The 26,360-nt window shown below is 41.8% G+C and overlaps 7 protein-coding genes across 10 annotated transcripts; 4 read left to right on the forward strand and 3 right to left on the reverse strand.

The window, feature by feature from the left end:
• The first annotated feature begins 2,367 nt into the window (after window positions 1-2,367).
• LOC104812800 (heterogeneous nuclear ribonucleoprotein 1-like) lies at window positions 2,368-4,860 on the forward strand. Of its 2 annotated transcripts, XM_010540157.1 has the most exons (5): window positions 2,368-2,586; window positions 2,700-2,790; window positions 3,008-3,230; window positions 3,721-4,696; window positions 4,813-4,860. In XM_010540157.1, exons 3-5 carry the CDS (start codon window positions 3,009-3,011, stop codon window positions 4,824-4,826), a joined length of 1,212 nt encoding a protein of 403 aa, XP_010538459.1. In that variant the 5' UTR covers window positions 2,368-2,586; window positions 2,700-2,790; window position 3,008; the 3' UTR covers window positions 4,827-4,860. The 2 variants fall into 2 exon arrangements, with proteins under 2 accessions (XP_010538459.1, XP_010538458.1); XM_010540156.1 differs by having other exon boundaries at window positions 2,368-2,790.
• Window positions 4,861-8,054: 3,194 nt separating this feature from the next.
• On the forward strand, window positions 8,055-9,014 carry LOC104812801 (14.7 kDa heat shock protein). Its single transcript, XM_010540158.2, has 2 exons — window positions 8,055-8,174; window positions 8,457-9,014. Exons 1-2 carry the CDS (start codon window positions 8,114-8,116, stop codon window positions 8,810-8,812), a joined length of 417 nt encoding a protein of 138 aa, XP_010538460.1. The 5' UTR covers window positions 8,055-8,113; the 3' UTR covers window positions 8,813-9,014.
• Window positions 9,015-9,216: 202 nt separating this feature from the next.
• On the forward strand, window positions 9,217-11,318 carry LOC104813333 (L-lactate dehydrogenase B). Its single transcript, XM_010540896.1, has 3 exons — window positions 9,217-9,262; window positions 9,472-10,151; window positions 10,703-11,318. The coding sequence occupies exons 1-3, from the start codon at window positions 9,217-9,219 to the stop codon at window positions 11,144-11,146; spliced, it is 1,170 nt and encodes a 389-aa protein (XP_010539198.1). The 3' UTR covers window positions 11,147-11,318.
• A 171-nt stretch (window positions 11,319-11,489) lies between these two features.
• On the forward strand, window positions 11,490-15,173 carry LOC104812803 (putative MO25-like protein At5g47540). Its single transcript, XM_010540159.2, has 11 exons — window positions 11,490-12,030; window positions 12,425-12,586; window positions 12,701-12,819; window positions 12,969-13,043; window positions 13,215-13,308; window positions 13,427-13,486; window positions 13,617-13,685; window positions 13,787-13,885; window positions 14,005-14,049; window positions 14,272-14,374; window positions 14,769-15,173. Exons 1-11 carry the CDS (start codon window positions 11,902-11,904, stop codon window positions 14,843-14,845), a joined length of 1,032 nt encoding a protein of 343 aa, XP_010538461.1. The 5' UTR covers window positions 11,490-11,901; the 3' UTR covers window positions 14,846-15,173.
• Window positions 15,174-15,337: 164 nt separating this feature from the next.
• Window positions 15,338-17,854, reverse strand: LOC104812804 (vesicle-associated protein 1-2-like). Its single transcript, XM_010540160.2, has 8 exons — window positions 17,665-17,854; window positions 17,443-17,513; window positions 17,033-17,114; window positions 16,831-16,946; window positions 16,561-16,725; window positions 16,431-16,478; window positions 15,983-16,060; window positions 15,338-15,776 (listed from the first exon to the last, which is right to left on the reverse strand). Exons 1-8 carry the CDS (start codon window positions 17,714-17,716, stop codon window positions 15,666-15,668), a joined length of 723 nt encoding a protein of 240 aa, XP_010538462.1. The 5' UTR covers window positions 17,717-17,854; the 3' UTR covers window positions 15,338-15,665.
• Window positions 17,855-18,217: 363 nt separating this feature from the next.
• Window positions 18,218-25,011, reverse strand: LOC104812805 (protein transport protein SEC16B homolog). 2 transcript variants are annotated; one of them, XM_010540161.1, is made up of 13 exons: window positions 23,009-25,010; window positions 22,479-22,799; window positions 22,238-22,366; window positions 22,012-22,134; window positions 21,719-21,889; window positions 21,089-21,214; window positions 20,871-21,005; window positions 20,533-20,660; window positions 20,349-20,457; window positions 19,658-19,981; window positions 19,415-19,573; window positions 19,061-19,332; window positions 18,218-18,979 (listed from the first exon to the last, which is right to left on the reverse strand). In XM_010540161.1, exons 1-13 carry the CDS (start codon window positions 24,659-24,661, stop codon window positions 18,490-18,492), a joined length of 4,140 nt encoding a protein of 1,379 aa, XP_010538463.1. In that variant the 5' UTR covers window positions 24,662-25,010; the 3' UTR covers window positions 18,218-18,489. The 2 variants fall into 2 exon arrangements, with proteins under 2 accessions (XP_010538463.1, XP_010538464.1); XM_010540162.1 differs by lacking the exons at window positions 18,218-18,979; window positions 19,061-19,332 and having other exon boundaries at window positions 19,480-19,573; window positions 19,675-19,981; window positions 23,009-25,011.
• Window positions 25,012-25,502: 491 nt separating this feature from the next.
• Window positions 25,503-26,351, reverse strand: LOC104812806. 2 transcript variants are annotated; one of them, XM_010540164.1, is made up of 3 exons: window positions 26,120-26,351; window positions 25,886-26,004; window positions 25,503-25,702 (listed from the first exon to the last, which is right to left on the reverse strand). In XM_010540164.1, exons 1-3 carry the CDS (start codon window positions 26,263-26,265, stop codon window positions 25,683-25,685), a joined length of 285 nt encoding a protein of 94 aa, XP_010538466.1. In that variant the 5' UTR covers window positions 26,266-26,351; the 3' UTR covers window positions 25,503-25,682. The 2 variants fall into 2 exon arrangements, with proteins under 2 accessions (XP_010538466.1, XP_010538467.1); XM_010540165.1 differs by having other exon boundaries at window positions 25,503-25,799.
• Window positions 26,352-26,360: the final 9 nt, after the last annotated feature.

Genomic DNA, 26,360 nt, shown 5'->3' on the forward strand with positions numbered 1-26,360 from the left:
CATCGCCATTTTCAAGCCCTTGACAGCAACCCTTACTCGGTTCTTATCTCTCTCTTAATCACCCATTTTTTTTAATTTCCTCGAGGGAAATGAACTAAACGCCCCCCAAGCATTATCTTTTCTGTTGATTTTTCAAATCTGTATCTTCAAAGTTGTTGACTTTTTCATTTTTCAAACGAGATTTCATTGTGCCCTTTATATCAAATTATCCACTCGAACTAAACTGCGAATATATAAACTATATAAACCATCGGAATCATCACTAGGGGAATGGTCAATTACAGTCCACTGTCTTTCTTCATGTAAGAAGAGAGGACAATTAGATAGAGAATCCAACCCACATTAGCCAGTAAACTAAACACCCTATACCAAACGGAACATTGGCTATTTGTGTATTGGTAAAAAGGGGTGACTAGAGAGAGAGAGAGAGAGAGAGAGAGAGAGAGAGAGAGTAGTTGGAAGCCCGAGAGAATTTGACAGATGGAAAGAGACTAATGATAGGGAAAAGGGAAATTAATGATTGAAGTTTTAATTTTCATTTTGGTTTGGTGTTGTTCCTTGTACTCTCTCTCTCTCTCTCTCTCTCTCTCTCTCTCTCTCTCTCTCTCTTAGTCCGCTACGATAAGGATTGTGGGTGTCATTCCCTTTTTATTTATTTATTTATTAAATTGGACGATAGTGATAAGGCCGTGTTAATAGCCAAATATTAACATTTTTTTTTGTTTTTACATTTTAGTCAAATGGAGAAAGCGAGGGTGTTATGGTTGGAGGCGTAACAGTTTTGGATGTATCTTAAATTGCTTAAGCGCAAAACATTGCAGAAACCATGCCTTCTTTTGTAATTAGTGGAAGTCACTCAATGACCCTATTGAAATTTAATTTATTTTTTTACAAATTTAATTTAATTTCCCATATAACAATAATAATGATGTTTTGATGAGGTTTGAAAGGATACCCTTCTTTGCTTGCAAGTATTGTAGGGTTTGGTTTAAAAACTTGCCTTGACGGTATATTATTAGAAAATCCCTCATATAATAACCCACAAATTAAAACTCCCCATGCAGACATACATTTGCAACATACCAACTCCTTAAAACATGTCATAAAAACCCAAATAAGGCTTATACCATTCACGTCCTAATTCTCGTATACAAATAGTTGAACAATGTCCGAACAACTGTTTCCAATTAAACGCCCACAACGTGTGTGTATATATATATATATGTGTGTGTGTGTGTTCATTTCGGGTTTTGGTTCGAGTTCGATTGGATTATATTCGGCTTCGGTTATTTTCAGTTATACAAAAACTATAACAATTCAATTTTTATATCAAGTTCGGTTCGATTACGGTTATATCTTATTAAGTTCGGTTCGGATATGATATTCGGTTAATAACCACCTCACATATGACAGCAGCCATAATCAGACACATCCTAATACCTAAATAATACATACATATATGTGTATATATATATATATATATATACATACATATAAAACAGACCACAAAGGAAGCTATATAAATGTCTGCTTTAGAATCATACAGCAAGGAAGACACGCCAATAATGGTTGTGGTTGTTGAAAGCGAGAGAGATACATGGCTTTACTTACTTGGGAAAATAGTATTATTATAATATTGAGATTCTTTGTTAATTAACTAGTATGTTACTGATAACATATTTCTTTTGAAATTTAAAAGTCGGGGAAAAGAAATTCCCCAATACAGTTTTTTTACATACAGTACATAGTTCTTATGTTATATTTCTGTATTATTTAGATATATCTACACGTTAAAATTAAAATAAAGTATAGTCACCAACAGATCGTGGGCGAGTGATCAAGTTTGGGGCAGAAGGTAACTCCATCTTGAGGTTGAATGTTCGATTTCTAACTGGTAGGAAGGGAGATAATTTTTGGGTTTATATGATCCATATACAAAGGCTGCTCCCGTGCCGGAGGTTTAAAAATAAAGTCTAGTCGTCCAAATGAATCTTCACATTGAAAAAATGTTGTGCGAGTTGGGCTTTTTTTTTTCTTTTTCTTGTTTTTTTTTTTAAATTTTGAAGCCTAAATTTTCTTAATGGACCTTATGATGGGCCTGGCTATTATATGTGGGCCGAATATGATCTCTGCATGCAATTTTCTCCCACAGAGAAGACAGCCCAATGAAAACGGCGTATCTAATGCAAGCGTCGTTTTATTACAGAAAATAAAGCGAATCTACAAGAATGCCACTGTCTCTTCCACGACGAGAGAAGACAGCCAAACATTTTCATGTCTCGATTTTATTTTTTAAAATTTGTCATATGTATGAATATATATATATATATATATATATCAACAGACCCATTCCTCTCCCTTCTGTGTTTTCTGCTACACAAAATCCATCCATTGCATTTATGCAGCGTTATTTTGCCCAATTCCGAAATAAAACGTAACTATTGGGGAGAAAATAAAAGGGGAAGAAAAAGGAAAAGAACGCAGTGAGAGAGAGAGGAAAAGGAGTGCCTCTCGTCCTCATATAAATGCTTCTTCTCGAATCTTAGATTTCAGTCTCGCTTTCCTCATCCGGGTTTCTTTAATTCGGTATACATTCTCTAAAAATTCTCTCTTCTGGATTTTCTTTCGTTTCGTTTCTTCTTCAAAGTTCATCTTGATCGATTCCGGTTGCTGTTCCGTCTGCTCTGTTTCTTCTCCAGGATCGTGGGTCGATCGGTCGGTGGAATCCGATCACGACCCAGCTGTTCTTATTTGTAGATACCGCCGTCGAAGTTCCCGAATTGTTACAAGGTCTGTTCGATTCATCCGCATTATGATGTTTACCGTGTAATGATCTGTTCGAACGTGCCCATGGATGTGATTCATCGTCTTTCTGAATATATGATGTTTTGAGTTGGATCGAGTCAGTGAGAATTTCGGTTTTGATGAATGAGAACCGATGAACAGCATATATTCAGATACTTATGTTAAAACCTTCATTTCCAACTTAGCGTTGAACATTTTGCAGAATGGAGATGGATTCATGTAAGCTATTCATCGGTGGCATATCCTGGGAGACAAGCGAAGATTGTCTCCGCGAGTATTTTCAGTCATTTGGTGAGGTTTTAGAGGCAGTGATCATGAAGGATCGAGCCACTGGCCGTGCCCGTGGCTTCGGTTTCATCCTTTTCCGAGACCCAAATGTTGCAGAGAGAGTCGCTTTGCAGAAACACATGATAGATGGTAAAACTGTAAGTTTTAATCGCTCTGAATCAGTGGAATATCCCTTAGAATTCAAATCATATCCTGTGAATCTCCTGGTTGATTCAATGATCATTGCCATACCCTCCAGTTGCTTCATTTGGAGGTCGCTGTTCTTGAAAGCCAATTCTCTTTCTTTAGACATTTCTGTTTTAGGGTATATTGGTTAGAGTGTCGCAGTCAAAGAGTAATGAAGCACCGAAAAAACGGAAGAGAGAACACTCTGATAAACATCTCTTTTGGGTACTCAAAGTTGCGATCTTTCGTCGGGTTTTATCGGATATCTTGGCATTGATAGGTCGCGGTAAAGAGAGTGGGTCATCATAAACTGCTTTCCTTTTTCATTGGAGTGATCCTTAATCAGATTACAATATCTTCCTGTTGAAGATTTCAGATTCTTTATATAAGATCAAACCTAAGCTGATTACAGTTCATATTATCAAGTTGCATTGACTCTTTTGATTTCTCTGTTGTATGTAGGTTGAGGCGAAGAAGGCAGTTCCAAGAGATGATCATACGGACTTACACAAAAGCAACGGCGGCATCCAAGGAAACAACAGAAAGATATTCGTAGGGGGATTAGCCTCATCTGTGACAGTGGCCGAGTTCAAGAAATATTTTGCACAGTTTGGGACGATCATGGACGTTGTGGTGATGTATGACCACAAAACTCAGCGTCGAAGAGGCTTTGGGTTCGTCACGTATGGTTCTGAGTACGCTGTGGGCAAAGTACTGCACAGGACGTTCCACGAGCTTAATGGTAAGATGGTCGAGGTCAAGCTGGCGGTTCCTAAGGAAATGTCTCCTAGCCCTAACAGGAACCTAATGAATCCGAACGACTTGGGGAGCAGTAGAATCAGTACGTTACTTAATCAGGGGTTTAATCCAAACCCGAGTCCAGTCATTGGCTATGGAGTAAAACCCGAAGGTCGAAACAGTCCAGCACCACTTAAACGGACTGGATTCTCCCCTTTTGGCCACGAATACAGGATCGATCTGAATCTTGAAGCAAGCCCAAATCAAACCAGAGGCGTTGGATGGCCATATAGCCCTGGATACTCAGCGAGTCTTGGCAATCCTGGTGAGTTGGCTGGAGGAAACGGTGTTCTAAAACCGGCATTGAGAAATCATCTATGGAGAGACGGCAGTCTCGGTTATGGATCAAACTCTCCGATATCAAGAAGCAGTTTTAACGAAAACTCAAGAACGCCTCAGCCGGGCAGCATTGGAGGGTCAACATCTCGTTCGCTTAGCTATCACGGGTACAGAAGTGACTTGGATTTCGGCAGAAGCAAAGGTGTTGGAGGAGATGTCAGCAATGGCGGGGATTACAGCAGTCTCTTTGGCGCTCGCTCGCTGACATGGCATCCGTCATCGCCTTCTGGAGTCGGCTCCCTTCCTTTCGGGTTGGGGATTGGACCATTTGAGAAAGTGACCGGCAGGCAATCAAACGGAGGTACCATATTATCTTCATTTTCATTGAAGGACTGAAGTTTTGTCAAAAAGCTTCCAACTTTTTTGCAGGCCATTGGCATTAGTTTGAAGGTTGACGTTTCTATACATATGTTGCAGGAATTGCAGCTTAGCATTGAAGAGATCCGCATGACATCACAAAGTGAGTTGTCTAAACAGAGAAAAAACCTATAGAGGAAATTTGTTTGTTCCGAGCTTTTTTATTTAACTTTCATTGTTTCTTTAGTTTTCGCGCTCTCTGTTTTTTTTTTCTCTTTCGTTTCATTTATTAAAACAGAAAACAAAAAAGGCAAAAAATTGGGATTTTTGATTTATTGGAAAAAAGAAAGATGTATAGCAACAGGTATGAATAGATATGGAAGCAAGGAAGAGATTTATCTATTTTTTTTTCCCTGTTTGAGTTCTGGGGTATTTCGATGAAAAAAATATTTATGAATGAATTAATTAATTAATTAGTACCCATATTAATTAATACCCATATGTGGAAAGATTGTGTTACGTAATACGTATTATATATATTTGTAATAACCATAACACGCCGTTGTGAAAATAGTTTTCAGCAGTCTAATCTCTCTATATAAATTATGTTTGTGAAAAAATCAACATAGACAGCAGAAAAAAAAGCCCACTAATCCTGAATCCCTCAAAAACAACACACGTTCATGTATTTAGGGCCCATTCCAAGTCTAACATTAGAGGTGGGCACGGGTCCAACACCCGGGAAAATCGAGAGATTTTTTTTTTGATTTAATTTGTTCGTATTAATCAAAAATGGTTGGACATGGTCCAGGATACAAAAATCCACAATACAAGCCTTTCAGCTATACAAGCTTTTGCTAAATGACCCTTAATAGGGAGAAGAACTTACACAGATTGCCATTTTCTACACTTGTCTACGTCTCTGTACTATGGTATAGAGTCAATGCATACCACTTCTGTAAAAGGATATTGTTTGCAGAGTCTCTTGCTTGCTGCAGCGCAAGTAACGTGTTTCTGATCGCCTGGTCCACCCGAGTGCTGAGGATGGGTGCCGGAGTAGAAGAATTCGTGAAGACCCTGTTATTCCTCTCCCTCCACAGTTCATAAATCATTTGTTGGATAAGAATTTTGCTGAGGGTGACTCTCCGATCTTCATCTTCCGCCGGAATGCTTGCTATCCATTGACGACATCCGAACAGATCTCGCGGTGGGTTTCGCCAGATTTTTCCTGCAAATCTTAGCCACACTACATAGCTGTAAGAGCATCGGAAGAAAAGGTGTGCGTGTGATTCCTCTTCGTCATTGCATAGTTTGCAGGTTGCATCCTGTATTAGATTCCACCTTAGCAATCGGTCTCGTGTTGGCAGCCTTCCATGCATAACCATCCAATGAATAAAAGAGGTTCTAGGAGTTGCCTGCTTGAACCAGACCATGCGAAACCATTCCACTTGGGCTGAAGTGTTTCTTAATTTTCTCCATGTTGCTGAAGCTGAGAAAGTAGTGGAGTAAATGTTGTCTCCTATCTTCCATTCAAAGGTGTCCTCGGCACATGCTTCCGTTGGCAGTCGTATGTCCAGAAGTCTGATCTGCAACTCCTGTATACGTTGCGATCGAGCTCCTGGGAGGCACCAATTCCTTCCTGAAGCGGCTTGACAGACTCTAGCATTTAATGGGATTCTGAGCAGTCTCGGTCCCTCTACCCCGATGTATTCAAGCAACGGTCCCAGATCAGTCCAATTGTCGTGCCAGAAGAACGCTCTCTGGCCATTTCCAACTCTGCATCGAATGAATCCTCTGGCTAGGTCTTGCATTTTGAATAGTTTCCGGATATTCCAAGAAAGTTGCGAGTTCGGCTTGAAATTCCAGTATGAACGATTCGAATTTAAACCTTCGGATTGAACGCAGGGTCGAACCTGGTCGGTCAGACCTGCTGGCTTGACATCCATAGTATTAGACCGATTCGAATTTAAACCTTCGGATTGAACGCAGGGTCGAACCTGGTCGGTCGGATTTTTGAAAATTACGAGTCCCTAAAATCGGGTATCCGTGATACGGATATCCGACGGATACCCGATTTTCGGATATTTGTGCCCAGCCGGCCAGCCCTAATACTATGGATGTCAAGCCGGCAGGTCTGACCGACCAGGTTCGACCCTGCGTTCAATCCGAAGGTTTAAATTCGAATCGGTCTGATTTTTTTGGGTACTAAGTCCGAAACTCGACTCTACAGAATTCAGAGTCGAACTCACGTATTGATCCGTCCAATTTTTTTAACAGATATTTTTAAAATTTTTGGTATTATTTTTTTTAAAATATATCGGATTTTCAGACCAAAATCGAGAGATTTTGATTTGGATACGGAAGGTTCGGTTATTTAACTATAAGATTTGTATCCGGGATTTGGTATTTACGAGTATCCGGGGTACGAGTATCCGAAGTAATGGTTGAGTATTCGCAGATATCCGGATCCAGATTTATTTAAGAAAAATAACAATATTCATATATAAAATTTTCAAAAAATGAAGATATATTTATAAAAATTGATGAATTATGATAAAATATATGAGATAAAAGAGATAATAAGAGATAAATAATAAAAAATTTAATTTTTTTGAATTAATATTAAAAATATGATATTATTTAATCTAAAATAATTATATTTTATAAAACATTATATAAATATAAGATATAATTATTTATAATCATAATAGTCGGGTATCCGCGGGTCTCCGGTTTAAAAATCCTATTATCCGGATTTGAATTCGAATTCACGGATATTGAAAAATCGGGATTTGGATTTGGATTTGAAAATTACGAGTCCCTAAAATCGGGTATCCGTGATACGGATATCCGACGGATACCCGATTTTCAGATATTTGTGCCCAGCCGGCCAGCCCTAATACTATGGATGTCAAGCCGGCAGGTCTGACCGACCAGGTTCGACCCTGCGTTCAATCCGAAGGTTTAAATTCGAATCGGTCTGATTTTTTTGGGTACTAAGTCCGAAACTCGACTCTACAGAATTCAGAGTCGAACTCACGTATTGATCCGTCCAATTTTTTTAACAGATATTTTTAAAAATTTTTGGTATTATTTTTTTTAAAATATATCGGATTTTCAGACCAAACCTGAGCTTAAATTTTTTCAGTTCAAAAAATTTAGATCCAAAATTTAATATTTTTTTGGGTGATTCGAAACAGACTTCGAAGTTTGCCAAAATTGGGACCCTAAAAACCAAAAATAAACACAACTCTCTTCTTCTTCTGCTCATGAAAGCAGTTAATAATAATAATAATAATGGGCCGTCGAGGAAGCCCAAAAGGAAACACAGCTTTCTTCTTCTTCTGCTATAAAGAGAGGCAGATGAGAGAGAGCTCGTCCCAAAAATCAAGCAGGCGAAAGACGTTGGTGTGTGAATGCTATGATGAGTTGGATGCAGACTGCTACCTCTTCCTCCTCCACTGCCACCTCTCCTCCTCCTCGTACGTCTCTCTCACTCTTTCTTTCTTCTTCCATTTTCTCCCGAATATATACACTCTCCTTTTCTCTCTTTCGGTTAACGTTCAAGATCGCTGTTTTTCTTTCGCATTTGGATCTTATGTACATGTCTACAGAGAGTAAAGACACTGCCTTTGTTTCTGGGTACATGACATAACCCTTCAAAGGAAAAAAGCTGTCGCCTTTCTCTTCTTCTTCTTCTTGGGTCTAAAACCCTGGAAGAGATGGTTTAAATGGTCGTCTTGTGTACGTGTGATGTTTCGCAGCGAGGAACCCGTTCCGGAAAGCGGGAACAGAAGCTCCGTACGAGCTGAAAGACATGAAGACAGGGTGCGTGGTGAGGGTGGACATGCCTGGTTGTCCGGACTCGGACCTCGAATACTGGGTCGACGGCAACGCCGTCCACTTCTTTGCCGACGACCCCTCCTTAGCCGATCACGGCTACTCCGGCCGTAAGTACGGAGGGTCCATGATCTTCAACCCCCAGCAGTACGACCTTAAGAGGGTCAAAGCCAAGCTCGTCCATGGCGTTCTCTGGATCTCTATCCCAAAGCTCTCGGTCTCCTCCAGTAATAGCAGCTCTTTTTCCTCGACACTCATTGTCCCTAATCCACGCCCTTAATCCTCTTTCTTGTGCGTTTAAGTTCCACGTATGAACAGTATCGTGTCTTTGAGTTTTGTTGTTAGTGTCTGTGTTCTGTTTGCCGTCTAGGGTTCTTCCTTTCTTCCACGTTCTGCTTTTGCTGTTGCAATCTATGTCTCGTCATTGTCTGTTCTATTTTGTGTGTGATTAATGAAGTGGTCTGAATCGCCTTTGTTTTTCATGGGAAACCCTAATCACATTAGTGTTTTATCATTTCTGTAAAATAACCAAGGACAGGTCGTGGTGGTAAATTTGGCCCTTGTCCAATCGTGAGGGGACATTTGTCTTAACGGGGATGAAGAGTCCTTTCTGTCTATTTTTCGAATCGCAGCTGCTTCGATGTGGGAATTTGACCAACCAATAGGAGATCGACAACGCATAGAATGCTGACGTTACCATATGGTACGGTAATTCTGGTGGTGAGGACAAGTAGTCGTCGTCGTCACCCGTTTCCCCATTGCTTTACGACGATCTCGCATATTTTCCATACGACTAAATACGTTTGTCATATAGCCAAATCACAAAACAAGGACCGCGATCCATTCTTCTTCCAAACAGTGGGCGTGACCAAAAACCAGTCCATTAAATTAAATAAAATTTTAAATCCGAAATCACGTGGTCTAAGTCGTAAGTTTCAGATATTCTCCGGAAGAAATGGACAAACGTGGCTTCTTCCTTGTGTTGTCGTCTCCCACTCTCCGTATATAAATCCACCGTCCCACTTACGCCGCGGTCGCTCGGACCGGGTGGCCTGGACTTGACCCGGGCCTTCTTCAAGCCCATCCATAACTCCGATCCTCCCACCGCGTCCAATCGCCGGATCAAGGTAACCGTCGTCGGCGTCGGAAACGTCGGCATGGCTATTGCTCAGACCATCCTCACACAGGATCTCGCCGACGAGATCGCCCTCGTCGACGCCAAGCCCGACAAACTCCGCGGCGAGATGCTCGATCTCCAGCACGCCGCCGCTTTCCTCCCCCGCACCAAGATCTTCGCCTCCGTCGATTACAACATCACCGCCGGTTCCGATCTCTGCATCGTCACCGCCGGCGCTCGTCAGAATCCCGGAGAGTCCAGGCTCAATCTCCTCCAGAGAAACGTCTCTCTCTTCCGCCAGATCATCCCGCCTCTCGCCGAGCACTCCCCCGACTCCCTCTTACTCATCGTCTCCAACCCCGTCGATGTTCTGACCTACGTGGCCTGGAAGCTCTCGGGTTTTCCGGTCAACCGGGTCATCGGGTCGGGCACCAATCTGGATTCCTCCCGCTTCCGGTTCCTGATCGCCGATCATCTCGACGTCAACGCTCAGGACGTGCAGGTCTGTTTTCCTCAACCAATCGAATCAAAGCTATCCACTTTTTAGTCTTGTTGTGTATTTCGTTTTCGTCTGGGCCCAAAAATTTGGTAGTTTCTTGTCGTCGAACTGGTGGGAAAGTTACAGCAATTAGGTCTGTTTACTATATCTATGGATACAAAAAGTCGAAAATTTCCATTTTTTCCCCAGAAATTCTGCATGATGATGTGATGGATGCACTGCTTTGTTCCCTTTCGTAAAGGGTGACACTTCAATCCACCTACATGGAGGACACATGGACCATTTGGTGCACTTTTCTGTCCTTGTTTGGTTTGTAGTGGCGGTGCCCATTATGCAGGAATCCATTTCAACTTCTATCAATGATTAACATTACTGATAGACAGTCACAATTCACAAGTAGTGTGTTTTCCCCTGGAGTTTGTCAAATATCCACTACGCGTTCAGGCACTTGTGTTGTATGTGTTGGTTTATAGATCTTATCTGATAAATAGTCATGATTGGGGAATTTGAAACTGACTCAGTGGTGGTGTTTGGGGGTTTGATGATTGATGCAGGCTTACATCGTGGGAGAGCATGGAGACAGCTCGGTGGCTCTGTGGTCGAGCATAAGCGTAGGAGGAATTCCTGTACTGAGCTTCCTGGAACAGCAGCAGATTGCGTACGAGAAACAAACCCTAGAGAACATTCACAAAGTGGTCGTGGAGAGCGCCTACGAAGTCATCAACCTGAAGGGTTACACTTCCTGGGCAATCGGCTACTCGGTGGCCAGTCTGGCTCGGACCCTTCTCCGTGACCAGCGTAAGATCCACCCAGTCACCGTTCTGGCTCGAGGGTTTTACGGGATCGACGACAGGGATGTGTTCTTGAGCCTGCCGGCTCAGCTGGGTCGCAACGGGGTGATCGGGGTCACGAATGTTCATATGACGGAGGAAGAGGCCCAGCGACTCAAGAACTCGGCCGACACAATCTTGGAGGTTCAGAGCCAGTTGGGGCTTTGAGAGAAGAGTGGTGTGTGTTTATTTATTCACGTTTTCTCTGCTAATTTGCATGTTAATGGGATCTCTGTCTCTGTCTACGCTTCCACGGGTTTTGCCCTAATTCTCATCATCTCTACGTTATCTACAGAACTCGTGCCGTGTCTCCTTTAAGCGAACTCTTAGTTTCTGATAATCTTATATCATTGGTAAGAAAGATACGGTCGACCGTCTAATATAAGATCATTATTGTTTGTTGAAGAGAAGAGATGGTTTTGAAAAGAAAAAAAAGTAGCTAAATTTCGGGAAATTATATAGTCCACGAAATACCCGACATCCTTGTATGGTCGAAGCCGTCATTTGCCATTTTCAACATCAGGGAGAGGAGAGAGAGAGAGAGAGAGAGAGAGAGAGAGAGAGAGAGAGAGAGAGAGAGAGAGAGAGAGAGAGAGAGAGAGGGTTGTTAGGAGTTTGATCGTAGCTAAATTTCGGGAAATAATATCAAAGGCATCCAAAATTATATGGAGGAGGAGACGGGCATGGCGAAACCCTAGGGGAGATATAGAGAATCGGAGTTCGTGAGAAGGTTTGACAGTTTTCTCGTGAAATTCGCTTGTTTCTAGAGGGAGGTAAGGATTGGGGGGTGTGTCTCCAAGGGAGGCGCTGGGCGCAGGGCCTCCGGTAATTCGGTGAAGAGGCTCTCGTCGCAGCACCTCGTCAGCGGAAGCGGATCCGTCGGAGAGGCGACCGATCAGTCTGATATTGTCGGCGGTGCCAAGATGAAGGGCCTCTTCAAATCGAAGCCTCGCACTCCGGCCGATATCGTACGCCAGACGCGCGATCTCCTCCTCTATGCCGATCAAGCCACCTCTCTGCCTGACCTCCGAGAATCCAAGCGAGAGGAGAAGGTCTGGATTCGTTTGCTTTTGTCTTCATTCGGTTCAGCTGATCTGATTCATGGATTGATTATTCACGTGATTTTCGCTTCCGTTTGATCGCCAATGAAGTTGTGAAATGATCTGTTGTACTCATCAAACCTGGTTTCCCGCTTTCTGGTTCCCATTCCGAAGGATTCCCAAACCTTTTGGTACGGACGGAATCTGGGTGACCTAGATATTATTCCTTTATTTTTCAGTTGAAGAGAACGTAGGTGCTTCACTTGAGTTATTGGATAGCTTAAGATGATGCAAATTGCTTGGCTACTTGGTTTTGGATGATACCTTTTTTATCTATCAGTAAATCATTCATTACAACTCGGTTTTAGGGTCTGAATTTCAGCATGAGGCTGGTATTTGGTCGCAGATGGCGGAACTAAGCAAGAATATCCGGGAGATGAAGTCAATTCTATATGGAAACAGCGAAGCTGAGCCTGTTACTGAAGCTTGTGCCCAGTTGACTCAGGAATTCTTCAAGGAGAATACACTTCGCCTCTTAATCAGATGTCTTCCGAAACTCAACTTGGAGGTAATCTTGACAAGGAGTTGGGTTTTGGGTAGCAAGTTGAGCGTAGGGAACTGTCGGATATGTTTTTGTCGTGCTGGATTCATAACTCATGCAGATATGTAATTGTCATTATAGGCCAGGAAAGATGCTACACAAGTTGTTGCAAATTTACAAAGGCAACAAGTCAATTCAAGGCTGATTGCATCTGACTATCTGGAAGCCAACATTGATCTTATGGATATTCTAATAGAAGGGTGAGTTTGGTGAAGGCATCATATTAAGGAAGTCAAGTCGCAGTAGGCATTTCATCGATGTTCCCATTAGGGTTTTCACATCAAAAAAGATTTCTTAATGATTTGTCTTTTCTGTGGTTTTTTGTGCTGATTCTTTGTGGTTGTCTCAGCTATGAGAATACGGATATGGCTTTACATTATGGTGCTATGTTGAGGGAGTGCATCCGCCATCAGGCTGTGGCAAAGTGAGCAGAAACAAAATAGTAGCTATAGTATATACAACCTATGCAATTGCTGCGGTTGTCTATTCAAAAACAATTACAATGCACTACTAAAGCTGTATACAGTAGCTACAGTCTTTCATAGTGTTTTTTGGGCTCATTATATTGAAATATATCCTTCTTCCTGGAATACAGATATGTTTTGGAGTCACAGAATATGAAGAAGTTTTTTGATTTCATACAGCTCCCCAATTTCGACATTGCCGCTGACGCTGCTGCAACCTTTAAGGTTCCAGAATACTGCAGCATTCTTTAAATTCCACTCGAATTACTATTTAGATCTTCTCATCTTGATTCCTATCTGCCAATATATAACATTATCCAAATTCTGTAAAATTTTGTCGCAGGAGCTCTTGACCAGACACAAGTCTACTGTTGCCGAGTTTCTCATTAATAATTACGATTGGGTAAGTTCTCTGACTAAGTTACCAGTTGAGGAGATTTGTGATTAAATGCGTGTTTTCGGCATTTCGCCCTTTTTTAGATGGCTTGAACCTTGAATTTCATTTGTAAGATTCTCTATCCTTTTGTTTTCAGTTCTTTGCGGAGTATAACTCAAAGCTTCTCGAATCCAGTAATTATATCACCAGACGACAGGCTGTTAAGGTAGAGTAACTTCCAGAGGGTTATATAGCTTATTAAAAGCATGAAAGCATATACCAACGTATAGAACGGTCTAATGTATGGTATTGTATGAATTGTGCCAGTTGTTGGGTGATATATTGCTGGATCGATCAAATTCAGCTGTGATGACGAAATACGTGAGCTCTAGGGATAACTTGAGGATTCTCATGAATCTTCTCAGAGTATGATGCTTTACTCGATTGCTGAACTTTTTGTTCTTGAAGCTTCATTCTGCTGCCAAACAAGATTTTATTGATGTTTGGACTAAACTCAAGCCTGTGAATGAAACACTGATTTTCAGGAATCAAGTAAGAGCATCCAGATTGAAGCTTTCCATGTCTTCAAGGTACCTATCTCATTTCTTGCTAATATCTACTGTGAGTGGAGCGATTAAGTTGTCAATCACTATTTAATTCCATACTGAAACGTAATCGCCATAGTTGGCGAACAGTTGTGCTGGTAAATCCATTGTGGTTATATCTATTAGTTAATGGCATTCTAACTGAGCCTTAGTAGCGAACAACTTGAAATGTCGTCCAGGTTCACTGATGTTATTACATTTATACAGCTGTTTGCAGCGAACCAAAACAAACCTCCAGACATCGTCAACATTCTTGCGGGAAACAGAAACAAGCTTCTGCGACTGTTGGCCGATTTCAAACCTGACAAAGGTATACATGACATTTTGTTACATGAAGGTTGTGTCACCAATTCAGGAATGCAACTGTCCTGTAGCCTTGTTAATTTTAGGGGGCGTGTTTTTCACGTCAGTAAAAGGGAAACAGGTTTGGTTTCTGAACATCCTGTCGATGTGCATGAAACGAACACTTAGAAGAAGGTGCAGAACCGAACATAGCCGCTGTTAATTTATCGCCAATTGTGTAGATTAACTTGCCACCCAATACAGGGAAATACAAACCCTAATAATCGGTAAAAGCTTTTGTTTCTGAAAGCCTATGTTGATGTGGACTTTGACTTGGCAACTTCGTATAGAAAAGTGGAAGCAAGCTGATTAATAAGGTGATTGTGCATGTTATGAGATTATTGTGTGTGTTTGAATGGCAGAGGACGAGAGGTTCGAGGCAGACAAAGCTCAGGTGGTGAGAGAAATAGCAGTGCTTGAGCAACGAGATCCTGCATGACCGGCCCACGCGTTGTCTCCGAGGCGCCGCAGAAATTGAACTCTCGCTTGCTTTCTCCGTAAATCTTGGAAGACAGTTTTTGGAGCACCCCGGATGTTGTTAGGGTACTCTCTTATCTCCCTCTAAAAATATGGACTGATCTTTGGGATGTATATAGATATACATTCACACGTACATTTTGTTAGTGTCTTTTGAAATAATACATACATGGTATGGTCGAACTGGTTTGATGCGTTGACCTGTTCATATTTTATATTGTACTCGTATTTTTGGGGCTTGTATTACCACAGATACTAAGTATAGGCACTTGATTCCCCATTGTACAATCGTTGTTGTTGCCTTTATACTCGTAACCTACCGTATGATTTCCGAGGGGCAAATTTTCATTTCTAAACAAAATGCGAATATCAAACTTTATACGACCTGAAGCCGCACCAATACCCAAGGGTGGGTTGAAGCCAAATAGTTGCATTTCCATCAATAAAATCATAGTAGGGCATAATAATATGCAAAGCATCAACCAACATTCAATCTCTAAATTATTTTGACAGTTCTTTGGAATTACCACAAGTCTGGTCTCTCCGATCTGACACGAAGACAGAGTCAACCCACTACGCGTTACATAAAGAATGCACTGTTAAATCCATTGTTCAAATTCCCAGAGTTTAGGAAATTAACATAAGCCCTTGTCTCAGATTCCACCATATTATTATTCCCTTTCCCTCTTTTTTTTTTCCTGATTCTTTCAGCATCACTAGGCATATGGCACCTGATTAGACACACGGAGAGCGCCTTCAAATGTTGTACCCTGGAAAACTGCTTAAGATTTCTTCAAAATGTACCCAAGCACAATCCCGACCAAGCCCACCAAGATGACTTTCATCAAAGACAGACCTCCACGGTTTCTGCTGCTCTCACGCCTAAGTAATTCCTACATGATGTGTGGCCGTATAAGCTCTTGTTAGGGTTCATATATCTACTGACTACCGCATAAATTAAAAGGGTATCACGTATCTTTGCACACTGGTCAAGGGCAAAGGTTAATCTATGAAGTCTCAAGCTTGGTAGCCAGATATTCACAGACGGGTTTTTTGAAAAACCGAGATGTTATTCTAAGTCGCAAGACAAGTTACTTACTAGTTCTTGGCGAAGCCTGTTGCTTTGCAGAATAGCGTTGTTCTTTTCCTCTGTCAGCCTAGAAATGAGAGCCTTTGCCTGCGAACACATTCCTTTATATAACTCTTATGCAATTCTTATGCAGCGAACTTAAAACCATAAGAGTGCAGAAAGGCAATGATAAAGCAGAAATGGAACACATTTAAATGAACCAACTGTCATGGTTCATGGAAGAAACGAGAAACAAGGTAATAGAAAAACTATTAAAAGGAAGCTGTAAAGCTGGATTTTCCCGTTCAAAAATAACAGCCAGATAGAGAAATCAATGCTTGTACTATATCCTTCACCAAGAGAACTAGACGCCTAATGGTATATTTCTAGAGTATGCTTTAGCACTGAGATGAAGACATCAAATAACGCAATCACCTCGTCCAACTCCAACAAAATATCATTGTGATTCAAGTTTTACCTCAAAAGATTTGTCCTCAGGTGCAAGCCGCTCAGTCGTCTTTGCAGCCTGTGACACACAAGACACCATTAGGTTAAAGCAAAAGAATAGTAAAAAAGAGCATAAAGGAAAGAGAGACAGGAGTACTGACACTAGAAAGCTCAGAAGCTGTTACACTTCCATTCTCGGAAACAGAAGCCCTGGGGGAAGAACCTTCTTCGGGTTCTTCTTTTACAGGAGAAATTGGTTGTGTAGGAGGGACATAAACCACTCGCAATTTGGACTCTTCCACCACATTTCCAGCTTCCTTGTTGAACTAAAAAACAGACAAAATCCAAAAGAAAGCCACACAAACTTCACCATCAGTAGACTCAAACCAAGCAGGGAACACGAGCAGAAAATGGCAATGTGATTGAATTACCATCTCTGCAGTGATATCCTTAGGAGTCGAGCCCTCGGGCACCTTAACGCTCTGCAAGAGAAACTTGTCCTTGCATTGCATGTCTGGTGGGGCCTCTTTCTGCGCTTGCATGGTTACTAAACCAAAAAACAAGCATAGATTCGAATGCGATGCAACTTGGCAAAGAAATATGCATGAGACAAGTGACAGGAACAATGAGTACCTATGATGTCACATTTGGATTGAGGGAGAACAACTCCCGTGTTGGGACGAACGCAATACTTCTTGGGGTTTGTGGTTTTTACCTGAACACAACTACCACGTCATTCAAACAATTTAACCACACATTCAGTCCCGCAGACAAATCACCCATCGCAAATTGATCCAGTAACTAGAGAGAGAGAGAATCAGAGACATTCATGAAACATGTTGAATCGCAAATTCAGTGGATCATCTTATCGAAGGAGCAGAATTCTAGATCAAAGTAACCACTAAAGAGAACACACACGAATGGTTTCACCGATTTCCCCATATTTATGCTCGTTTCCCCAACAGTTTTCCAGCAGCCGAGGAGAGAATTTCTCCTCGTAATCACAATACGAAATCGAGAATAAATTTAGGAGAAAAACATACCTTGAATGCAACATAGCTATCGGTCTTATTCGACACATGGAGAGAACAAGAGATCTGAGTCTTCAATTCAACTACATCGCAAATCCAAACACAAAGGGACAGAAGAAATAAGATTTAAGGAAAATAAAGACCTCAGATCAGGAAACGCACACCGAATCAAACAGAAAAAAAACCCCTAGAAATCCACAAATCATTCAACGACAAACAAATGGATCCACTCACATGGAAACTTGAGCTCCAGCGGCTCGATATTGAGAAGCTCTCCCGCGCTCATCTTCCAGCGATGACGATGACAACAGAGCGATTCGGAAAATTCGAAGACAGAAGAACAACTAAACCCCCGAATACAAATATAAAGGAAGAATTACGGCGGAAATGGGAGATGCATCAGTTCGTCCGTCGTCACCGCTTTTTAGCGGAAAGATCGAGAAGGAAAGCGACACATTTCCTTCGTACCTTCTTTTACGCACGTGCGGATTTCTCTCGCACGTGCTTTCATTCTATTTTTTAAACAAAAACAAACTAACTCGTCTTGGGTTAATTAACTTAACCTAACACCGTGGATTACAGCGAAAACAGCGGAGCGTCTCCCTTGCTGCAGACCAAACGGCAGGTTTTTTTATTTTTTGTTTCTTCTTCAGTCAGTGGTTGGTATTATCATTGTCATCAAGGTTCATCTATCGTGTACCATATAGTAGACAAACGGTAAAAACAACAAACGGAGCCAGGATTTATTCCTTCAAATAACAATGGCGGGTCAACCTGGGAAGAAATAAATTTGCCAAAATGCAGGATGATTATTACATTTCAAGATCAAGAATCAATGTTACAAACCCAATTAAGGATTTATTATTATCATTAACATTACTACTCCTAAACAAATTATTCTCTCCAAGAAACTGACAGAAGAACCAACCAAACACTGTACAAAACATGCATATCACACTTGTATGTGCCTTTTTCATCAGGCAAAAAAAAAAAAAAGAGAAACCATACCCATAAGTTAAAAGCTAACTATTTGCAACCGGAGGGACCTGGTTTTGGAACTTACAGTTGGACATCCTGGAGATCATCGCCGAAACTGCTACTAGAATTCAGTGCCAGTGGGCTGGTAGAAGGTGCAAATGCTGAAGATTTGGAAAAGGAGCTGGAGCTATCGAAGCTTCCACTCCATGAAGAGGTTCTTCTGGAATTGTCAGATGGAGGAAGACCCCCTTTGACGTTTGTTTCTGATCCGGTTCGTTTAATGTTGTCAATGATTGGAAATCTCTGCATAGTAGTCACTGATGGGGATGATGATGATGATGATGATGTTGGGGACTGGAATGGCTGGCTAGTTGTTGCTGCGAGAGCTGAGTTCTCTTCTTGCAAGTTTTCGGCCGTGGATTCTGTTCCATGGTAGCTGTTTACTGGTGTGGTCGGGATGAAGAACTTTGCTGTGTTTGTTGGGAGTGATGGTTTCTTCACAGATGGTGGTGACTGGAACGTGTTCCTTGCTGGGTTTCCACCACTGCCTTGATTGAATGTGTCAACGTATCTGGCCAACACAAAAAAAAAATTGTAACCAAATACAAATCACACCTTGTGCTAGAGATTTCGAAACAATTGGTTTACTTACCTTGCACGCACACCCATACGTCCACGAGCCGAGAATTGATTCGAGCCGCTAGGGATAGATGGGCTGTCGAAACTCGAGTTCCCGCTAGGCGGAGACATCTCGTTATTCAAGTCATGCTTGTTTTCTTCAGAACCCGGTGAATTGTTAAGGAATGCAGCCATTGTTGGAGGGGGTGGTAATGTAGATTCTTCAGCCAGGGGTTCCACGCCCCTCTCTACCCATCTCTTTAGTTTTTCGTCATAGTAGAATTCGTTCTTCTCACCCAGTTTCGCCTTCAATTCAATAAAAACAATTAGACTTACTTAGCTCAAAGAAACATCTGTCGATTCCGAAACAAGGAACTGAGTGTTGTACCTCTCGACTTGGCCTAGCTTGTAAGACCCTCCCAACTGTGTTCTTCAGTATTCCAAAACCAAAGCGACTAAACCGCGAACCTGTCCCTGCCCCTGACTCTGATGATTTATCATGCGACATCCCGTCCACATCTTTTTCTTTGAAAGAGTCAACCTGATCCTATAAGCAAAACGCAGATCTTATATAAATGTCCATGTTTCCGACACTTGGCCTTTTTGGTGATGAAGTTTTCAAGATATAGACCTTTCTCGGTGTCCTACCGAAATCCGGTTCTGATATACTTCTAGCCTGAACTGTCATTGTGCTAACATTACCATCCCCCTCACGTATCGGCTCCATTAAAGCAGATGGCATCAATGATGACATTGTCATGGCTGATTGGCTAGTTGACACTCTAGCCATTGCTTGTTGTTGATGGCTATACTCATTTACCTGATAGTTTCCTGTCGATGACGATGATGGTGCAGGCGGAGGCATGCCTCCAACAACACGATGTGCAGTACTGTCAATAAAGTTTAGCAACTTCCCAACTAGTTTTGCTGGGCCAAGATTTGCAGTATACCCACCCTGAAATTGGCAATGTCCATTAAGTTCAATCATTAAACATAGCACACAAGATTAAAACCTAGATTGCTTCCAGCCTTGCCAACATCTGAAAACATCAATAACGATGTCTAAAAAAGTTCAATGTTTTTTAAGTTGGAAAACTGCACATAAAAAAAATCCACTTAAAGAATAAAAACCATATCAGAATAAAAAGCTATTTGAAATCTGAACAGGAAAAGTTATGTATCCACCAAGTCACATAGCTGAAGTGAACAATTTACAACTAAACCGAAAACAGATGAAATTCAACAGCCTCACAGCCAAAAACCACAGCTAAAGCCACAAGGCAAAGTAGTTTTATTGGAACCAAAAATCAACTATGATATACCTGTTGGTGGATACGGATCCTCTCTTCAAGCGATAAAACAAGTTGTTTCCACATTTCCACTTCAGGAGCTCTGCCAGTTTTGAGGCATTTTACTACTGCTTGACAGTACCTGAACCAACGTTAAGAAGCTAAGTATGACCCGGCAAATGAGAAATAAGTGTAAAATGGATTAGTTTATCCTTACTTCAGCGCATCTGAAACTTTACCAACTTCAGCCAGCATGTGGGCGTATATGATCTTATACGGCTGAAATGGAAGCAGGATATACTGAGAGTTTCCGAGCACCTTAGAGTATTCATACAACTCTGTCCTCTATTCAAGTATTTAGATCAGCCAACAAATAAGAAGTTTATCAGAATCATTCCGTATAAAAGAAAAAGAATGCGTAGCTTGCTTGAATTGCTTCGAATCGTGTGCATGTATGTATGCGCATAGGAGGGGCAAATCCATACATACATACATATACATACATATATATATAGATATATAAGTTCGAGGGCTTTGGAGAGTGAGGTTACGCACCTGGATGGCCTCCGGACTGACGTAAGTTCGAGGATATTTCCAATGATCCGCTCCAACAAGGCAGAGTCTTGCACCATCAGAGTACGGCTCGAAGTTCCTTTCGGCGACTAAATAGCAAATATGTGCTGCGATAATCTGGGTCACAACAGTTATCCAAGTTCTAATGATAGCATAATTGATGTAGTATGCAAAGAGCATTCAACAGGGCAGAAACCCACCTCACTCCTTTCTTTCCACAAGCAATCTCCAAGATGAGTAATCACAAGCTCATCGTCTTTAGTTCTGTTTGCAGTTATTATAGCCAAATTCTCTTCCCAGTTGTCAAGCATGCTATTGCCTCCAAACTGCAGCTCGAGGTCATCAGGGAGAGAAATAAACCAGTTAAGATGTTTGACTTTCTTGTTGCTAAATTATTTATTTTGTAGGTTATTCCACACAGATTACAAAATGACATTGCCTAAGGACCCAGTCTTTTTTCCTTATACCACCGCTGAAGTATATAACTGTCCAGGTGGAATCTTCTTTGCAATTAAGCCTCACGCCATTATAGCTATAAATGAGCCGAAACGTTCATTTCTGTTGTCCTTATCTTTGTTAGTGTTAACAGATTACTAGATCAAAATGACTACAGTGGAAACAAATAGTTAAGTTCAGAGATAGATACAATATTAGGGATCATTTAATCCTGAAAAATGTCTTTCATGTGGATTCTTAGCAATAGAAGAGTCAAATAGTTTCCTGCCATACAAGAACACATCCCTCATCTCCCTCCTACCATGCCACCTATTACATAGCCCTGACTCTATTATTTGGCTGATGGAAAAAAAAATAGAGAGTCTATGAATCACCTGGGGCTGGGATTGAGACATATGCATTGAGCCAGGAAGACTGATATCACCTGTACTTCCCATGGAAAATACTTCAGCTGGTTGCCCAGCAATTAGCAGACACAATGTCCGCAAAGGTGACCCGGGTGCCAGCTGGAAAAGTGACATTTGTTTCACAGTATCAACATAGAACTGCATCAGATTTGAGACATCAACCCAGTTAGTCACACAATCACAAGAGTAAGAACCTAAAACTGTGAGACACAGCACAACTCTGTGCAGAAGTTTGGACTATAGTATCAAGCAAAAGAAACCTGATCCCCCAGCTGTGCTGCGATAACAATAGCAGGTCCCCATAACTGGCCTTCTTGTGCACATTGTAAGGCGTCTATTTTCCTACCAGAAACAAGAAGATTCTGAACCTCTGAAGCCGTTACCTGAAGAAATCTTTGGAATGAGTAATGAAAGAACAGAGAAAGACCTATAGACTAAGAACGACTTTATCCTAGAAAAGAAACATAATTTATGATAAAAACTCACTTGCATTTGTGCTTCAGGTGGTAAATGCTGCAAGCATCGGCTTAAAGCTGCATAACTAACATTTTGGATACCATCTTTCTTGGCAAATGCGAAAAGTCTTGCAACTGCTGCCTCTGGAGTATCCATCTCCTGTCATAGTACAAAGACAAGGATGAAAAAAGTTGAGGCCATAAAGTTGTGAAGCAAACTTAAGATTACTAAATGTTTCTTTTAGAGGAAAGATTCCAACATAATTGTTTACCTTTTGTGCTGTATCAGTGCCGAAAGGGGACCGGAGTGTCCCATAACACTGACATGAAATTTTGAGCAAAGAAAGAAGCAGCCTCAAAAGTTTTCCTCTCGAAAAATCCACATCAAGGGATTCACAACTCGTGATTCTCTCATCAAGCCACTTATTTAAGTCTTTACTTCCAACATGTCCTCCAACCAAGGGACCAGGAAATGATTGTTGGTATAGACAACGAACGTAACCTGAAGTGTCCCCTCCCATACTTGAATCATTGGCGTTCCCAGAGAAAACTTCTGCCAAATTTAACACAGAGATAGGATTTCCCAGAGTTCCCTTCACATCAGATAGAAGGAGAGCAACAATTAGATGAGCATTAAAAAATGCTTCCGCTTTAAGGATATAAACAAAAAATAAGTTCATACACGACAACCATAACAACAAGAATAGTAAAAAGACTAAATGTGATATTGAACTTTATCATAGCGGTTGGAAACTTGGTAAAGCATACTATATACTAAAAAAAAGGCCATTGTGGATTCAACCTGGCTCCCAAATGATGAATTCTGGAGAGAACCATTATTCTCTTTCATAATGATTAGCTTCCCACCAAAACCAAAAGTAACAAGCACGTGAGGGGGACGTCCATCAGGTGACCTTCCAGCAGTTGGAGCTTGAAAGAACTGTTGACTGCTCTGAAATGAGTGTTGAGACACATCAGGAGACTTCTGCCTACCGTAGAAATCATTTGAGAAATTCATTGTTCCATTCTGATGGACAATCCCCACACCAGTTTGCGGAGGGCTGAAGCTCTCTACTCCGATCTCATTAGCTTTAAATTGTGCCTGACTCATCTCTTCAATTGTTTGTGCAATTGCTGGCTGTTCAGCAACAGCCTCTGTGCGGTGGTAACTATTCATTTGCTGGTTTCCTTCAAAGCTTGATAAAGAATAAGTTACAGAAGTCTCAACCCTAGCGGCAGTTTCTGATTGCCATGTGATATTGTTGGCATGGTAAGACTGATTCCAACCATACATGTCACTACTTTTGCTATGGTCAGTATATCCACCACTAGATACATAGCCATTTTGAACTTGTTGATTATGGGCTTGAACTGGGGTTTGAGCAGCCGCATTGTAGCTGTCCAATGTGCGCCATTCCTGAGCAACTGTGTCATAGTACCAACCTGGATACTGAGGGTCAAACACCATATGCTCTGGATATCCATTGTTCACTTGTGAAAACTGGTTCCAGTCAGAGACACTCCCAGTTGTGCCTGTCTCAGTCACTGTCTCAGCAGCAGACTGAGTACTCTGTCTCAGATAAGCAAAATCTGATTGTTCAGCAGAAACCCCATCCCAGTTATCCGTCGAATGGCCACAGCTTCCCTGCAAATTCATGCTATTTTCATGACCATCAACTTGATACCACTGCCCAGTATTTCCATCATATTTCCATCCAGGATAGAGATTTTCCCAGTATTGACTCTTATCCGCATCCTGCCCATTTGCATAAGCATAAGTACTGTGGAGTTCCCCCTGATCCTGCCACAAACCAACCGAATTGTCTAAAACGATGCCTTTGTTATTTGTATCATTGGAGATTATGTCCCCACCACCGCTACCAGTGACATCTTCCTTCGATTTTCCTTGTGAATCTCCGGAATTTTCCTCGCTCAAGAAATCTGAGTATGAACCAAACCCGTGACCGCCATTGACTGATGAATCCGCATAAAACGAGCTCCAACTGACTTCTTTAATACCAGAACCTCCAGATCCATCAAGTATATGGCTTTCCCCTGCTGTCGCATATACTTCCATCTCTCTCACCTTCGATCCCAATCCTCCATTGCTTGATTCATTTGCATCACTACAGACAAATTCTGCAGCTTCGGAAGCAATCGCTGAAGGATCGCCTTCGCCATCATCGCGTGCATCCAGAGAACCAGATATAGTAGCTTCTGCAACATCACTACCCGGTTCTGCTTCATGCAAAGTACCATCTCCACCAGAATCGTCACCGATGGAGAGATTCGTAAAAGCTCTGGCATCATCGGAGTCATTTCCGGCCTCCAGCTTCACCCCCGTCGCCAAAGCTGACGCTTGCGCTTCGCCGGGACTACAGTCGTCATCAACGAGTTTGTCGAAGAAGTCCTCGTCTGTCTGATCCTCCACCTGGAACGGAGGATTGTATGCCATCTACCGAAACAGAAATCAACACGAAATATAAAACCCTAACAAACCCACGTTCCCAACAACAGTTGCTCCTTGAATTGAGAGATTATTAGGCCACCGAATTCGTAGAATCGATTCCTCGGAGAAACGGAACCTAAAATTGAAAGGTGTAATCACGTTCCCCGAGAGGGGGAAAGACCTGAAGCCAGGATGAAGTAGGCTAACAGAAAGAGTTGCGGCAGTTGAAGATAGAACTCCACCGATCAAGTGGAACGGAGCGCCATAGATTCCGACCCAGAGCAGGAAGGAAGGAGAGCAAACAGAACCCAGAGAGAGAATCGTCGAATAGATTTTCCACACAGGAGAGTGAGAATTTACACCTTAATTTCGGGTTTAATATTATTACGCCGCAGCAAAAAGATTATAAATATATATATATATATATATATATTGTGCTTGTCTGAGCTTTTTGGGTTTGACTTTGACTAATGCGAGGGACACCAGATTGCGTAATTTATTTAAAGGGATTCAGACTAAACGTGCGCTGCTTTCTTTTTATTTTTTAACCGTGGAAACCATCGCAACAGCCTTTCGATCCCGCCATCATACAATATCTCGAACAATAAACCTCTGATCGGTTCAAAAGAAACTCAAATATAAAAAGAATCAAACCCACAATCTCGGGATTTATCATTTTCCAACTGAACTAGAGCCTTCCAATGCGCTGCTGCTTATTTTTATATTATCATGATCGCCGACACTAGATAACGTTTTGACCTCTATGCATAACGACGGCATTGAAAGCGTGTAATTGTGGATGCTTATAGAAACTGTTTATTTGAAAAAATTATGACGAAAGATATTACATATATAGCGTAAGGCAGGGTTTCTATTGTACACCATATGAACACAAAAGCATCACCACAAGTCGGAGAAGGGGAAATCCCATCTAAAACAGCTTCCTAAATAATGATATGATGTGCCATTCCATAAGAGCATTTGCTGAAAAGAGCCCACCCCTCTAATGGCTGCGAATGCGTCTCTCTCACGTGCCATCGGCTCCATCTGGGACAAGGACAGCATTTTGCATATTATTACTACTACGCTCATACACTCTGAAGGATCCCACATGGTAAATAAATACCGAGGTGAAATTATGTGCCTGCACGGACCAATTACTGAGAGTTAAAAAAGAGCCGGTCCTAGGTTTACGAGAGGCATGCATGTGAAATGTAAGCAGAGCCGTACCCTGAGAGAGAGCCCGACAGCTCCTAGAGGTCGTGCTGAGACACGACGTCAGGCAAGCGGCCGCCACGGCACTGTGGAGCGGTAACAGCGACTGGACACATCCCAGCTCAGATGGGCACCTAACCACGATCCATGGCATGACCGAATCAGAGAATGTACAATCAGATATGGAAAACCCAGAACGAAAACAAGCAATGGGAACGAGTACACGACAGAGAGAGTGAGGTTACGCACCTGGATAAGGAGAATCGGCGAAGAGGAGAGGCGGCGGCGGCGGGCATCAATCGATTGCCGGCTCCGACTGTCGGTGATTTAGGGCGGGAAGATCCGAGAGAAGAGACCAATCTCTTGCCGAGTAATCTCTTGCAAGCAGAACTCATCGTACGACGATGAATGAACGAAATCCACAAGAAGTGTGTAGAAATCTGAAATCGGCGACGATAAAAGGGTAAATAGGGTTTATGCCGGGAGGAGG

This window comes from Tarenaya hassleriana, unplaced genomic scaffold (assembly GCF_000463585.1).
Source record: "Tarenaya hassleriana unplaced genomic scaffold, ASM46358v1 Cleome2, whole genome shotgun sequence".
Classification (NCBI taxonomy): domain Eukaryota; kingdom Viridiplantae; phylum Streptophyta; class Magnoliopsida; order Brassicales; family Cleomaceae; genus Tarenaya; species Tarenaya hassleriana.